This window comes from Pan troglodytes, chromosome 11, assembly GCF_028858775.2.
Source record: "Pan troglodytes isolate AG18354 chromosome 11, NHGRI_mPanTro3-v2.0_pri, whole genome shotgun sequence".
Classification (NCBI taxonomy): domain Eukaryota; kingdom Metazoa; phylum Chordata; class Mammalia; order Primates; family Hominidae; genus Pan; species Pan troglodytes.
This window is the reverse complement of record NC_072409.2, coordinates 59,389,062-59,404,094: the sequence shown is the minus strand read 5'-3', so window position 1 is coordinate 59,404,094 and position 15,033 is coordinate 59,389,062. Positions and strand designations below refer to the sequence as shown.

Genomic DNA, 15,033 nt, shown 5'->3' with positions numbered 1-15,033 from the left:
TGGGTAGGAGTTTATGTTGTGAAAATATGAAAACAACAAAGGATGCAGAAATTAGAAGCTGCAAATTGAGAAATTAGGGGGTGATCCGGAAAGAGGTGTCTAGAAAAAACTGGATTCAGACCTGAACATCTGCTCCCAATTAAAGTCTCCAATTCTTCTATAAGCAATGACATTAAAAAAAATGCAGTGACATAATATGAAGACTATTTCATTGGTTACTACATTGTCAAATATTCTTTTATTATGTCATTTATACATAACACGAATGAAATAATAAATTGTTTTGATCCACTTTAATAACCCTTTGGGGGCTATTCATAGACTAGCATCAATGTGCAATAAACTGTGATTATGATACTGAACAGGAGTATCACCATTATGCTGTAGAATTCTATGGTTTCTCACTCTACAACTTGGTTACCACATTCTCTTCTAAGCCACCTTCTTTGCAACATTGCCTCTTAAGAGCAAATAAAGAGGAGAGATGGGAACATTTTAATTAGTCATGATCAAAAGCCCCCATGTGTGCTCCTGGGTTTTATGCACCTTCCAGGCACTTGTCATCTGTGCAAGCTGTTCTAACGTATTCATGCTCTTGCTTCTATTTCCTGCAGGGTCTCCCTGCTATATTCACTAGAGAAAAAGAAAAAGCAGAGCACAACCCAGCTGGGCCCTGCCAATGTAAATTAACAATGTAAACTTGCCCCATGTGGTGGAGATAATTTTATGTGCCATTTCTTCCCCCGATAGTATGAAATATTCACTCTGCTCTCTTTCTTATTGGTGCAGGTGAGCCTGAAAAGACTCATATTATAAGTTCTACTGGATTTTTGAATATCCAGGCACATGATGGAGAAGGAAAGAACCCATGGCTGGTTGCCCAAGCAGAGATGGGAATGCTCTGGGGCCCTTTGGCTTTGCCTTGGGAGGTGTTTGTCTAGGAAGAAGGAAAGTTTGCACTGCTGTATGTACAGAAGCCCCTTCACCATACTGTCTCACAATCCAAATTATGCATGTTTCAACATGAAACTTGTAATGAGCATGCACAGGGTGAATTTTAATGGGACAGAGGGCATAAACAGAGTAATTCAGGCAGGAATCCAGATGCAACAGCAAAAAACTAAGTAGAAATACACACATATCGCAGGTATTCAATATCACACCTAAGTATGGAGTTACCAATGGCTAGAGATTGTTCCCACACCTCCAACTTAACTCACTGTATCTTACAAGTGTGGGTTTGAGTAGCCCCAGTTTGACAGCCACCACGATGCACTTTGTGATTGGCACTGTATCCTTTGTTTCTTCACAGGGTTTTTCAAGCAATGTCTTATTTCCTATTTCTGTGCTTTCCTTTAGCTAAACTCTTCCATAATGTGTTTTGTTAAAGGTGTTTGACTTCTTTCAGCTGTATTCTTCAGAATGGACAATCACAGGTCAATGGGCTAGGAAGAGGCTAGTTTGAGTACATATTTGGTAAGAGGTCTGTGATTCTCATCAAATATGGAAAGCATGAGGCCAGCTGGTGAAAGGTCTTCAAGCTCTTGGGGAAGGATGGGGAGACCACTGTTTGGTCTAGGCTCTGCCCCCACCAATGTGTGTAACCTTGGGCATCTCCCTTTGCTGATCCCAGCTTCAGATTCCTCATCTGTAAAATGAAGGATTGAGCTAAAAAGTTGCTGAAGGTTATTATACCTGACACTCAAGCATGCTGTGTCATGCAAATGACCCTTTCCTCATCTATCACACTCCAGATCATTAGGTGCGGTCCCAGATAGAGCGGTTTGGAGGTGAGCTTCCAGAGACTCCAAAGTTTGTTGGGGAGCTGCCTCAGTCCTGTGCTGCAGGTGTCCCCAGTGCAGGCACAGGTGGGTGGCAGCAGCTGTTGGGGACCAGGTAGTCATGTTTAGCTAAGGCCACTGCCTTTGTTCTGTTTCTTGCAAGCCCCAGAGATGTGTCTAGTCACTGAACCATGTGTGTGGTGAATGAGGGAGGTGGACAAATGGAATCAAACAAAAGCACACTTACATACCTGGCTCTATCTTTCCCTCTATTTTGTGTGTGTTTCAGACGCAGTCTTGCTCTGCCGCCCAGGCTGGAGTGCAGTGGTACAATCTTAACTCACTGCAACCTTTGCCTCCGGGGTTCAAGTGATTCTCCTGCCTCAGCCTACCAAGTAGCTGGGACTACAGGCTCATGCCACCATGCCCAGCTAACGTTTTTGTATTTTTGGTAGAGACGGGATTTTGCCATGTTGGCCAGGCTGGTCTTGAACTCCTGACCTCAGGTGATCCACCCACCTTGGCCTCCCTAAGTGCTGGGATTACAGGCGTGAGCCACCACACTTGGCCTCTCTCTACCTTTTAAGTTATATTTACGTACATAAAAGCGAAAAGAATTGTGAAATTAACACTCATGTATCTATCTTTCAGCGTCAACTCATGGACAACTCATTCATGATCAATCAATGATCAACTCATGGCCAATCTTGTTTCTTCTAGACCTCCAACCACTCTGCTGCCTTACTTCCCTCAGATTTTTCTTTTGTAGGGGGGGCATTCAATTTAACAGTTATAGTGAGATGTAAGTCAGATAGCATTCAATTCACCCGTTTAGAGTACACAATCCTTCCGATTAATTTTTGAATTGATAAATAAAATTGTATATTTTTATGGTATACAACATGATGTTTTGATACATGTATACATTGTGGAATGGCTCAATTAAGCTAATTAACATATTATTTACCTCATATATTCATCATTTTATTTGTGGTGGGAACTTTTTCTTTTTTAAAAAAATGATATATAATAGTTATACATATTTTAGAGGTACATGTGATATTTTGATACCTATACACAATGTGTAATGATCAAATAAGAGTAATTGGGATATCCATCACCTCAAGCATTTATCTTTAAAATCTACTCTCTTAGCAATTTTCAAGTATATATTATTATTACCTATAGTCACCATGTAGAATAGATCTCCTGTATTTATTCCTCCTCTCTAATTCAAATTTTGTTTTTTATTTATTTTTATTTTTATTTTTTTGAGATGGAGTCTTGCTCTGCCACCCAGGCTGGAGTACAGAGGTCCGAACTTGGCTCACTGCAACCTCCACCTTCCAGGTTCAAGTGATTCTCCTGCCTCAGCCTCCCGAGTAGCTGGGATTACAGGCATGTGCCACCACGCCCGGCTAATTTTTGTATTTTTAGTAGAGACGGGGTTTCACCATGTTGGCTAGGCTGATCTCAAACTCCTGACCTCAAGTGATCTTCCCACCTCGGCCTCCTCAGGTGCTGGGATTATAGGCATGAGCCACAGTGCCTGGCTGTCTAATTCAAATTTTGTATGCTTTGACCAACTCCTCAGATACTATTGAAGTACATCCCAGATAACAAACCATTTCATCCATAGATATTTCAGTATATCCTCTAAAAGACAAGGATTCTCCTTTTAAAATAGAACCATGATATTATTATCCCACAAAAAAGTTATTTCTCAACACCATCAAATATCTTGTCAATCTTTATATTTCCTTAGTTTCCCATAATTTAGAAGCTTGTTTATTTGAGTTGCCTGGACCTATCTCTTAATAATGTTAATAATGTTCCTGATAAAAACTCTCCCCTCCAGCCATATTGGTCCACTAAATGTCCTTCTGAAAACTGAACACATCCACATCTCTGATTCTACAGTGCCCCTTCCAACCCTTCACCCCCTGAGCATCCATCTCTTTTCTACCTTTTAAAATCCCTTGTAATTTTTAAGGCATGGTTAAAACCACATCATGCTCATAAGAAGACCTCCTAATCATCACCCCAACAAAGAGAAAGCCCTCTACCTCAACCCTAGAGTATTTCATGTTTTGCTTCAGTTTTTACATTTATTGCCTGGTAGAGTCGATTGGTTTTCTACATAGACAAATTAGTATTCCAGTTTGATTTTAAGTTCTTTGTGTGTCATGACTTGCTGTTTTTTGAATTTCCCTACAACTATTAGCAAAGTATTTTAGATATAATTGGTGTTCAAAGTGTCCACTAATTGATTAATTTACCTTTTGCTAGGTACAGGGACAAAGACTTTTCTTGTGAGAAGTGATGAGCTTAGATTCTTATGCTCCTTTGTAAACACTCTAACCACGTTATGAAAATAATTTTTCCAGCTTAAAGACTCATTAGGAAACTTGGGGAGGCTGTGTGGGAAGTTGTTCAGAAAAGGATCTTCCCCAAAGAAAGCAAATTTGTGAGGTCCAGATGAATGAAAGAATGGACTTCCAGCCTTTGGGGCAATGGATATGGGAGGGCTAAAGACAGGCATCCATCTGGTCATATTGACTGGATCAACAGTGTGAAACGCAAGTCTAAGGCATCTCTTCAGCTGGTGAGAAGTTCAAGGAAATTCAGAAAGAGAATCCATTAAATTTGAGTGTGTGGCAGAAGATGAGAGATCTTGTTTTCCATAATATAATATCAAAACCCCATTGGGTTTCTCAAATATATTTCCTGAATGATGGCAACCCTCAGTAATTACAGAATGGCTAGAAACCAAAGGGTGTTCTCTAACACACACACACGCACACACACACACAGAACAAATGCGTGTGCTTGTGTACTTGCATTGGTAGTGATGGGTAGAGGCACCTGAGGCTTCAATGAAAGGGGAGTGGTGAGAGAAAGAGAGCAATATATACATTTAAGGGCAGCAGTATGCTAGGGACTTTCAACCTTGCGCTCACCATTCTTTGGAGACTTATTGATGTGCCTTGAGGAAGCAGTATTGCTTCATTAGGCAGAAGTCATATGATTTTCTTAGGGACCAAATAAAGAAGAAGATCATTCACAGATTTTCTTTTTTCTTTTACAAGAAGATTCAGAGGAGACATCTGAGAGTCTTCATCAGCACAGAGTAGAATCAGCTTTTAATTATTTACATCTTATCCAAATTATAAGATGCATATTAAGCACTCTTTCTTACGCGTGTTGCTATACTTCCTCTGAAAAGCATTATCCCAGGATCTGGCTCAAGTCTTATTAAGATCATTCAGAATGGGATGAACAATAAATATTTGATGGCATTCTTCCTACAGTCTTTTGAAACCAATTCTGAGGAGCCCCCAGGGTGTTAACAGTGATCAAATTATGAAACAAACCATTTTTTCACTTGTAACAGAAAGTTCCTGGCTTCCTGAACAGGAATGAGGTAAAACTCTGAGGTCACATCGGACTACCTCTTACAAAAAGGCTGTTGTGTCTGTACCTCTTGTGTGCCAGAAGGCAGATGAAGAGCACAGACAAATCTGAGGATAAAATATGCCCTTGTACCAACTAAAAATATGTTTAAAAAGTCTGCCTGAAGAGATCTTGAGAACAAAACTATCCAGATTCTTTACAATGTTTACTCAAATTTGTAGGTCAAGGTGAAATGATTGTGGGCCAAGGTAGTTGAGAGGAATGGTACAAATAAGGCAATTAACATAGAAAGGCTTTCAAATAGAATCTAATCAGCAAAATTCACAGGAGTATTTAGAACTAATTATAACATATCTGTTAGAATAATTATCTGAAGTCACAACTGATATTATAGTTATTTAAATATCAATTACCATCACAGATTTTGCAGTTATCAGTAAAAGCTACAGAGTCACATCAAATTTCTTGAAGCTAAATTTATACTCATTATAAAACTTGGAACTTTTACTATGCCCCAGAGCTTTATAAAATGAGAGACACAAGCCACTTGTTGCTGTTGCTATGAGACAAATGTTTACATCACACATTTCTATAGAAGGAAGAAAAATGACAGGTTCTTACCAAGTAATCATCAGGCTTGATACCAAAAAGTTCTCTGAAATATCGGAATGCTAATGGAGCGTATGTCTTAAATCTAAAGTCTGGGTAGTGATGTGCTGGGGTCAGATTGCTCCCTTCGCTGAAGTCAAAATATTAAAAAGAGAGAGAAAGAAAGAACACATTAGCAAGGACAATTTTGACCACAAATTGTAGCTCTATTAGTCCTGGGTCAATGTTATCTCTAGAAAAATCATCCCCTGAGAGCGGGTTTCTCAAAGTTCATGTCATAAAGGCCAATGATAACCAGGCAGAATAAGACGTTAGTTAGTGAGGTCACTCCGTGCAGGCTTTCCCTGTCAATCAGTGTCACCTGCCTGAAAATTCATTTATCCCCTTGTGCCTTCTTCCTGGGAAGATCACTCCATTATCACCAGTGTAACCACATTGTAATGCTTTGGGTAAAAGATCTAGGCCTTAGAGTGTGGAGCAATTTCAAAAATGCATTTTTTTAACCACGAATTTTGGATATTTGACAAACATTGTTAACCAGGGATAAGTGAAATAATTCTTAAAACATCCTACCAACAGAGAGAACCATCACACGGAATAGGACCCCAATCTGAACTCTTTTATTTACATTTTCCAAAAAAGGAGACCTTACATATTTAAAAAATTTAAAACCTGATTTCCATTCCTCAATATATCATTATCTTCTTTTCCTTTTTCTGAGTTCATTTTGAAAAATTATACACAATATTTATGATATATAAAATGTACAAAGAATAAACCAGTGAATATCAATGAATCCAAAATGCTGCTTAAGACATAAAACATTATCCATACAGTTGAAGCCCCTTCTGTACTTTTTACTGGTCAGATCCATAGAGGGATCCACTGGCCTAAATGTTGATGTTTATCAATCTCATCCTTTTTATTCTTTGACTCCATACAATATTACCTAATACATGAGCTCAGTCAAACCACCTAAGCCACTCATTCTTAAATTTTTCAGTGTTTTTGTTCTTAAAATTTTCAGAAAAATTAGAACAATGCAATAGAATTTTATGTAAAGGTTCAAAATCCCTTTGATCTACATTCTAGGTGGGACATTGAGAGCCTATGCAAGTTTATCATGGTCTGCTTTTTATGGATACCACACAAAAAGGACTGGGCAAATGACAAAGGCTTTCAGCACAGAATAAACACTTTGGATCTACTACAGTTTCAGTCGTTGAGATCAATCAGATTCTTGCATCAATGCCTGGCACATAGCAGACACTCAATAAGTATTTGTTGAGTGAAGGAATGAGTCTTCAACATAATGTTAACAGAGAAGATTTGATTATTACATGGAATTTACATTAGAAAATCAATATGTAAGGCAGAAATTCAGCATAGTCACAGGTCACCCTTGAAAACTATTTAGGAAGTATCTATTCAATATAACCAATGCAACTAGCTTTTCCTCCTGCACGATTACAGATGACTGTTTTTTTTTGTTTTGTTTTTTTGCTGAGTACCAGAGGATGGAGCTGGCTTGTGTTGTTAGGGGTCAGCACCATATAATAAATGGTTATCTTGAAAGGCTAGGATTACACTCAGGCAGCAGCAGGGCTACACACTAGGAGAGTGACACAGGGACTAAGACTGCCTGAGAGAAGAGCAGTCACATCGTAAGGAATGACCTCCAAATCATCCACTCATTCAAATGGTTATTGTTTCTCTAAGCAAGCATAGTTGAATATTCAGTATGCATGATGCCCCAGTGCTGTATCCAAACATTTTCTCTTTCTATATTTTGGGATTTAGGAGGGGATTAAATCCCATGGGACTGTCAAAAGGAATGATTCTGGAACTTATATGGCATGTAATAATTTATTAATATAAATGTAGATTATATAGAAATAAAGGGTAAAAGCAAAGAGGCTCAAAGAGACCTATAACATCCTTCCTCACTTTTGCAAGCGAGTAAAAATAACCACAAGGCCTTAGGTTCTGAAGCAGGCTGCTTTCAGTGGGCTAAGAGTGTTGCCAATTTCTTCTCTCTTTTTCACCTTCTATCTCATACAAAGTAACTCATTCTACTGGAGCAGATTTCCTTCAACATTCAAAGAGGTAAGATAAAACACCCATGTTCCACCTAAATGGAGTTTCTCATTTTGTTGCAGTTTTGGGCCCAAGATTTTATCAGAGAGGATGCTGCATTTACTATTATTATTTTCATTTTGGGTTAATTCTGAGCTCCTTGGATTATTCATCTTTCCCTGAAGTTTCCATTAATTATAATAATTTTCCTTGGGTTCACATCTCTCTGACTACTGTGATTTATTCAGTTATGGTATAAAACAATAGTGTTAGGTTTCCCTGGAGGTGAGACAGACACACAGACACACGTACACCCATACACACAAGAATGTTCATGTACACACAGCAGAGCAGCTTCAGGTAGAGACGGGGAACATTTATTTCCTTAGGCGTACAGAAATAATAATAGGTATTTGGTCATTTAAAAAAACCACTAAATCATTCCATGAAAAAGAATTAAATCTAGCTATCTTTGGGCCATATTAAGATATGGAGAAGTATGGGCCAACTGTGAGGCAGGCTTACCTACATGGGATAATCAAGTAATTATATTTGTATAAACAGAGAAAATGAAAAGGAGTGGGCATAATACTTAATGGAGGCATCATACAGAATGGATGTTGCTTCATGGCGTAATTAACATACAGGAAATAACAATTAATTGCTGAGGTTACACACTTGAACCTCTGTATTTGCATGAATGGAAAGGAAAATTCTCAAATAGTGCCTTCTGTAAATTAGGTTCATAGTACATCAAAACTTTTTGTTTGTTTTCTCTCCTAGTAGGTTTTATTTTATGGCTTCTGTTTTCCTTTGGTTAATATTAAGACTGGGCTGTACTCTCTTAAGTCCTACTGGATACACTGTGTGGTAGTTAAGATGATGGATTTTATAGTCCAGGGAGACCTGGGTTCAAGTTGTCTCTGTTATTTAAAAGCTGAGTTTCACGAGGCCCAGTACAGAACCTCTACAAATTAAGTGGCTTAGTAAATGAAAAGGTGAAAGGTAAAGTACTTTGAGTGCAGGGAGCCCTTAACACATTTGGATGATTGAGACTATCTAGGAAACAGCCCTGAGCTAAACACTTCACATGAGGAATGTATTGAAAAAGTAGTTAAAAAAAATAAGAAAAATAAATGCCAAAATGGGAAAATATTTACAACTCATATCACAGACAATGGGCTAATCTCCTAATATAAAGAGCTCCAATGAACTGCATAGAAGTCCAAAAAGTCCAGCCTGGGTAACATGGTGAAACCCTGTCTCTATGAAAAATACAAAATTTGCTGGGCATGGTGGTGCACATCTGTAGTCCCGGCTGTTTGGTGGGCTGAGGCAGAAGGATCGCTTGAGCCCAGGAAGTTGAAGCTGCAGTGAGCCGAGGTCGCGCCACTGCACTCCAGCCTGGGCAACAGAGCAAGACCCTGTCTCAGACAAAAAAAAAAAAAAAAAGATCAAAAAGTTAACTTAAAAAAATAGCTGATGATATGATCAGGCACTTCACAGAAATGAAAAGATATGACTCAAACATAAGATGCTTAACCTCATTCATAAAATAAATGTCACCGAGAGACCATTTTACCTGGGAGATGGGTGAAAATCCACGACTGTGATGTAGCTTGAGGGGAAATGGTATTCTGAAATATTGTTAGTGGGAATGTAAATTGAGATTTTTTTTCCCCATGAAGGACATTTTCACAACTTCTATCAAAATTACAAACATGTAACTCCTTGATCCAGCCAATGCATGCCTATGTTATCCTATGGATAAACTAGCATTTGTCCAAAACAATATATGTGAACATGGTTACTCATTATGGTAACCTGGATGGCCTTCAGGAGAGAACTTGTCTAATTAATTATGATTCAGCTACACAATGGAATTCTACGTGGTATTAAGAAAAGAATAAGGGTGCTTATTATGTACTGACATGGCAAGATCTCTAAGATAAATTGTTAAGTGGATGAAACATGATGCAGAATGCTGTGTAGGGGATGTCACCACTTGCATAAAAAAGAAAACAAATATTCTTTTGGCATGCATATACATAAAAAATCCTTGAAGGAAAAAACAGCCACAAGTAACAGTGATAACTGGAGCTGGACACTGAAAAAAAGGCACAGGGACAAAAGCAACTCTTCACAGTATTCCTTTTAAGAACAGGACAAGCCTTGCTATGTATTATCATTCACAAAATTAAATAAATTTTAAAAGTTAGAGGTTAAAAGCCATAAACTGATTCCTCTTCCCCCAAACTGAGCCTTCCGTGCTCAGCACCACAGCAGAAGGTTTGTTTACCTCTGCATATTTAAGCTGTTCCAATGAATAACAAATACCAGCTTGACATGAATGAAGCTCTAGTGAAGGAAATGCAAATTAATGAGATCGCTGGCCCCTGCTGGGCCCGGATATTTGTCAGGGGAGCACGAGTGCAGAGAACAAAACAGCAAGTCCAGTGAAGGTCAGCCAGCAGGCAACAACCTTGGTTCTCTGAGGCCCCACGCTGGCACATTTACTGTGTGTAGATGTGGGTGCCAGCCCACAGACGTTCAGCACAGAAATCTCCACAGCACAGGTACCAAGCGCTTAGCAACTTCCAGCATGGCAGAACTGCCAACATTCAAACACAATGACTGCAATCAACGTTTGCCTCCTGAAGTCCACAGGCTTTCCTTGCCTGAGACTGGGGTTACCTGTTGAGTAACTATGCTCAGCATCCAGACTTAGCAAAAATGAAGTCAGAAAAAGAGTAGACCTCCTCACAGTTTAAGATTTACCTTATATTTCTTCAGTGCACTTATGTAGGGTGTGGAAAAAAAAAAAAACCACTCGACAACTGACTTTCTTGTCTTGGCGTAAGTTGAAGCTTTGGAAATCTCAGCTATGGGGTTTTGAGCAGTGGTTCTAGATGCTTGGATCCCATGGGCCAGTAAAATTTCGACAACAAAAGTTTGGAATCCAACCTTGGATTTCCAACGTTATTTTGCCAAGTAAGAACCTAAACAATTAATTAAGCACACGTTACAATCCCTATCACATCAGGGCATTTTTTAGCTCCAAAAAAGGAGAAAGAAATTTCAAATAAAGAACAGAAGTTTCTCTGTCCTCTTCCCCACTTATTCACTAAGAAGCAGTTAAAGTTCAATCACAGACCAGCTCTGGCATTCTGATATTCACCTCTTCTGAGGCAAGTTCATTTTTAAGGCCAAAGCTACTGCTTGTCTTAGTCTAAAAATACATATATCTTAATGGCAACGTATGTTCAGAATTACACAATGTTGAAGCTTGAGGAAGCATTAGCCACCATCTGGAATTCCCCATTTAGCAGATAAATCATAGTTCAGGGAGGGAAAATAATGGCCCAAACTGATCAGGAACAAACAAGATTGGGAGATGAGACTCACATCAGAACAGTAGAAAAGTCACAAGCAGATAGGAATGGCTTAACTTAGATTGATGTTCCTCTGTTAATCCTCCTTTTCAGGATTCTGTTACAAGTTTCAGGGGTTTCTCCCTGCCCAAATATCCCAATTACTTCCACATGAGGCCCTCACACCACAGGGGCTGGTGGGTAGAATTTCACTTACAGAAGCTTTGGTCAGCTGGTGTTCTCCTCTCTATGTACTAATAACAACACAGCTTTGTTTATGGGGTTTTAGAGCCTGATGACCAAGTGCTAGTTTTGGTGGCACTGGACTGAGAGATGTGGTGGTAAAGCAATGGGGTAAAACTAATTTAGCATCTCAAAGACAACAAAAGGGGACCAGTTTTGGAGCTGAGACTCAGAGCTTTCTTGTCTCTAGAGCAGCATTTTCCATTTAGTGAGCTTTGTTTATTTCAAATTGTAACCAAACCATCAGTAGTGGCTCTGGGGACTTTTGACAAAACTAGTACTTACACAACTCCTGGGTGATAGCGGTCAGTGTCGCTAAAGGATGCTAAATGCCCTCACTTTTGTTCAACAAACATGACCTTACCCTCTGTATAACAGGATAAATGAAGGGTGCTTTGTCTTGATGTGCAGACATTAGGAAAGCTTAAGTGGCACTACAGTTGGGTGAATGCCACTACAATCCAGTAACAAACTACTGATGGTACCCAGTCTTCAAGTGGGACCTTCATACACAGCAGTCTGTAAAAGCGGCCTTGAGGTATTATTAATTGCCTCTGCCAATTCAGCCAAGGTGGAGATCCCTTGGTTTCCACATACAATTCTTTATGTAACTAGAGAGAGAGACAGAAATTGGTCCTCTTTTTTGCCAAATTAGATAGTGCTCATGAATGGAAAAACAAAACAAAGCAAAACAAAAGACACACTCCTTGCTGGTGCCAACCTCCTGTTGCTGAGCAGTTCTATGATGGGTACACATGAACTGCATTGTATAAGACGAGGCTGCACCATCTTCAGAGACCAACCAGCTGACAGCCAATCTTTAAAAGTCAGCATCTGAAGACAGCTTAAATTCCCCAATCAAACAGTGCATTCCGGGATGTCATTTACTGGGAACATGTGACATCATCGGTTATATAAACATTAAACCATCCAAGAAGTTATTACCATACTGGAAAACCGTGCTTGAAGATAACTTCAAATAACTTCAAATAAAGTAGAATATTGTATAATATCCAGTGCATGCAATAAATCCTTTATTTTGAGCTAAAGGAAGAGGTATATGGCTTTTATTAATAGGAAATAAGTTTCTCCCCATCCTTACCAATTACACGTTGAACAAAGATGTAAAGAGTTTTGATTTGAAGGAGCATCATATTATGGCTTGCCCAGCAGCAGTCACTTCTCATTTTCTCCCAAGAAGACTAAGCTGGCAGCTTTGTCTTCTACCCACATGTACATAAAAACTGGTGCAGAATGTTTGTATAGATCAGGAGTTGGCAATCTTTTTCTTTTTTATTTATTTTTATTTTTATTAAATATAAAGAGATGAGGTATCACTATATTGCCCAGGCTGCTTTCAAACTCCTGAGCTCAAGTGATCCTCCCACCTCGGCCTCCCAAAGTGCTGGGATTACAGGCGTGAGTCACTGCAGCCAGCCTTGGCAATCTTTTTCTATAAAGGGCCAGACAGTATATTTCGAGCTCTGTGGGCCATACAGTATTTCGAGCTCTGTGGGCCATACAGTCTCTGTAGCAATTACTCAACTCTGCTGCCATTGTAGATAGCAGCCGCAGACAATTTGTAAATGAATGGATGTGGCTTTATTCCAATTAAACCTTATTTACAAAAACGGGCAGTAAGCGGGGCCTGTCCCATGGGCTGTTGTATGCTGACCCACATGGTATAAGACAGTGGTCCCCAACCTTTTTGGCACCAGGGACCAGTTTTGTGGAAGACAATTTTTCCACAGACAGTGGAAATGGCGGGGGTGGTTTTGGGATGAAACTGTTCCATCTCAGATCATCGGGCATTACATTCTCATAAGGAGCAAACAACCTAGATATCTTGTATGCACAGTTCACAACAGGGTTTGTGCTCCTATGAGAATCTAATGCTGCCAGTGATCTGACAGGAGGCGGAGCTCGCCCTTGTAATACTTGCTTGCCCTCTGCTCACCTGCTGTGCTGCTGGTTTCCTAACAAGCCATGGACTGGTACCTGTCCGCAGCCCAGGGATTGGGAATCCCTGGTATAAGATGGACTTTTGGATAAGTTTATGTCATTATGCCTTGAAATGCAGGCAGTTGGCTAGTTTGTCAAACCTGTAACATTGAGTGATGATATGAGGCAATATTTTATATGAATCTTTGACATATATGTTTGCTTATCATTTAGGATAATGTTTTACCCTTGCCATAGTTTCTTGGAATTCTTTTCCAAAAGGTGGGTATTCCCTGGCTGTCCAAATAAATCCTGAAGTGCACGTGGGTCAAACCCAAGGGCAGTCTGTTTTCTGTAATGATCTTTACATCAGGGTAAACTCCTGTTTTACAAGTGAAGAGATTGAAATATAGGGGCTTTAAAAATTCCTGAGCTGTGTAATTATTCTTGAATATGGAAAGATATTTAAACTTTTACCACCAGCTTTTAAACCATTTTTGCCACTTCCAGGTAAGGTAGTGATAGTGTCTCCTGGAGAACAGATTAGGGCTGGCTCTTAGGGGAACAAAGAAGCAGACTGAGGTCTATAATTCTAAGATAAAAGCTGGACACTTGTTCTGATTCAATAAAGCAGAAATACCATTCCCATGCTTTATTGCCACAATGTAGAGAAAAACAAAACTTTGGGGCCAGCTAACCCTGAGTTAAAATCTTGGCTTTACCATTTACTGGCTGGATAGCCTTGGGCTAAGTGACTTAATGTCTTAGGGTCAAATTATTTCATATACCAAATAGTGTTCTTATAAAGACGAAAGATAATAAAAATTAATATATGTTATATAAGTCAATTTACTATATGAATAAAACTATGCTTGATTCACAATTAGTTTTTAAAAATTTTGCCTCCCTTTGCCACCTTAGGTCCTTGTTTGCATGGTAAAAGCTTTATAAACCATCCTCCTTCTTCTTTATCCTATCAATGCATGAAACCTATCTACAACCTTGAGCTTCTGATCCCAACACAGAATTTGGGGTCAAAATATTAAGATATGATCATGATTTTCTTACTTATCTACTTTGAGATTTTGGAACACATTTTGGAAGATCATGGAGCCGAACAGTTAAAAGAGATTTTTATATCCTCTTTCAAATCTTAAAAAGGCCCAGGGCTTTTTCCATCTCCAAAATGAAATAATTCATAGGACAAATTATGTACTTGATATTTAAAAATAACTTTGAGCAGCTTAAAAATATATAAATAAGAAAAAAACACAATGCATTTGGTTGCTAGGGGAAACGGATTCTGCAACTTCAGAAAGCAGTAAATTAAAACATCTCAAGGTACCTCAAGTAATTAGTTCTATGACCCAGATAGACTCGTTGAGTGGAGCCATCAGAGACTGCAGAATGTTTTGGATGCTTACAACCAGGGCCTGTCCTGCCCACCTACCCCTTTCCTCATCCCCATATGGGCCTGGAAATACTTAGAGAGAAAGCATTATTTGACTGATTTATTGAAGTTTAATTGACATACAAGAAAGTATACCATTTGTTACTTTTTCACATGTGTATATACACCTGTGAAACCATCACCACAA

The 15,033-nt window shown here is 39.1% G+C and overlaps 1 protein-coding gene across 17 annotated transcripts in view; it reads right to left on the bottom strand.

Annotated features, from left to right (window-relative positions):
- PIP5K1B (phosphatidylinositol-4-phosphate 5-kinase type 1 beta) overlaps positions 1-15,033 on the bottom strand; it is a 306,214-nt gene that overhangs the window by 128,436 nt on the left and 162,745 nt on the right. For all 17 annotated transcript variants that reach the window (XM_009456691.5, XM_063788530.1, XM_063788524.1 and 14 more), the window contains one exon: positions 5,817-5,934. In XM_009456691.5, the coding sequence (XP_009454966.1) occupies positions 5,817-5,934 (118 nt within the window). The remainder of the gene's footprint in view (positions 1-5,816; positions 5,935-15,033) is intronic.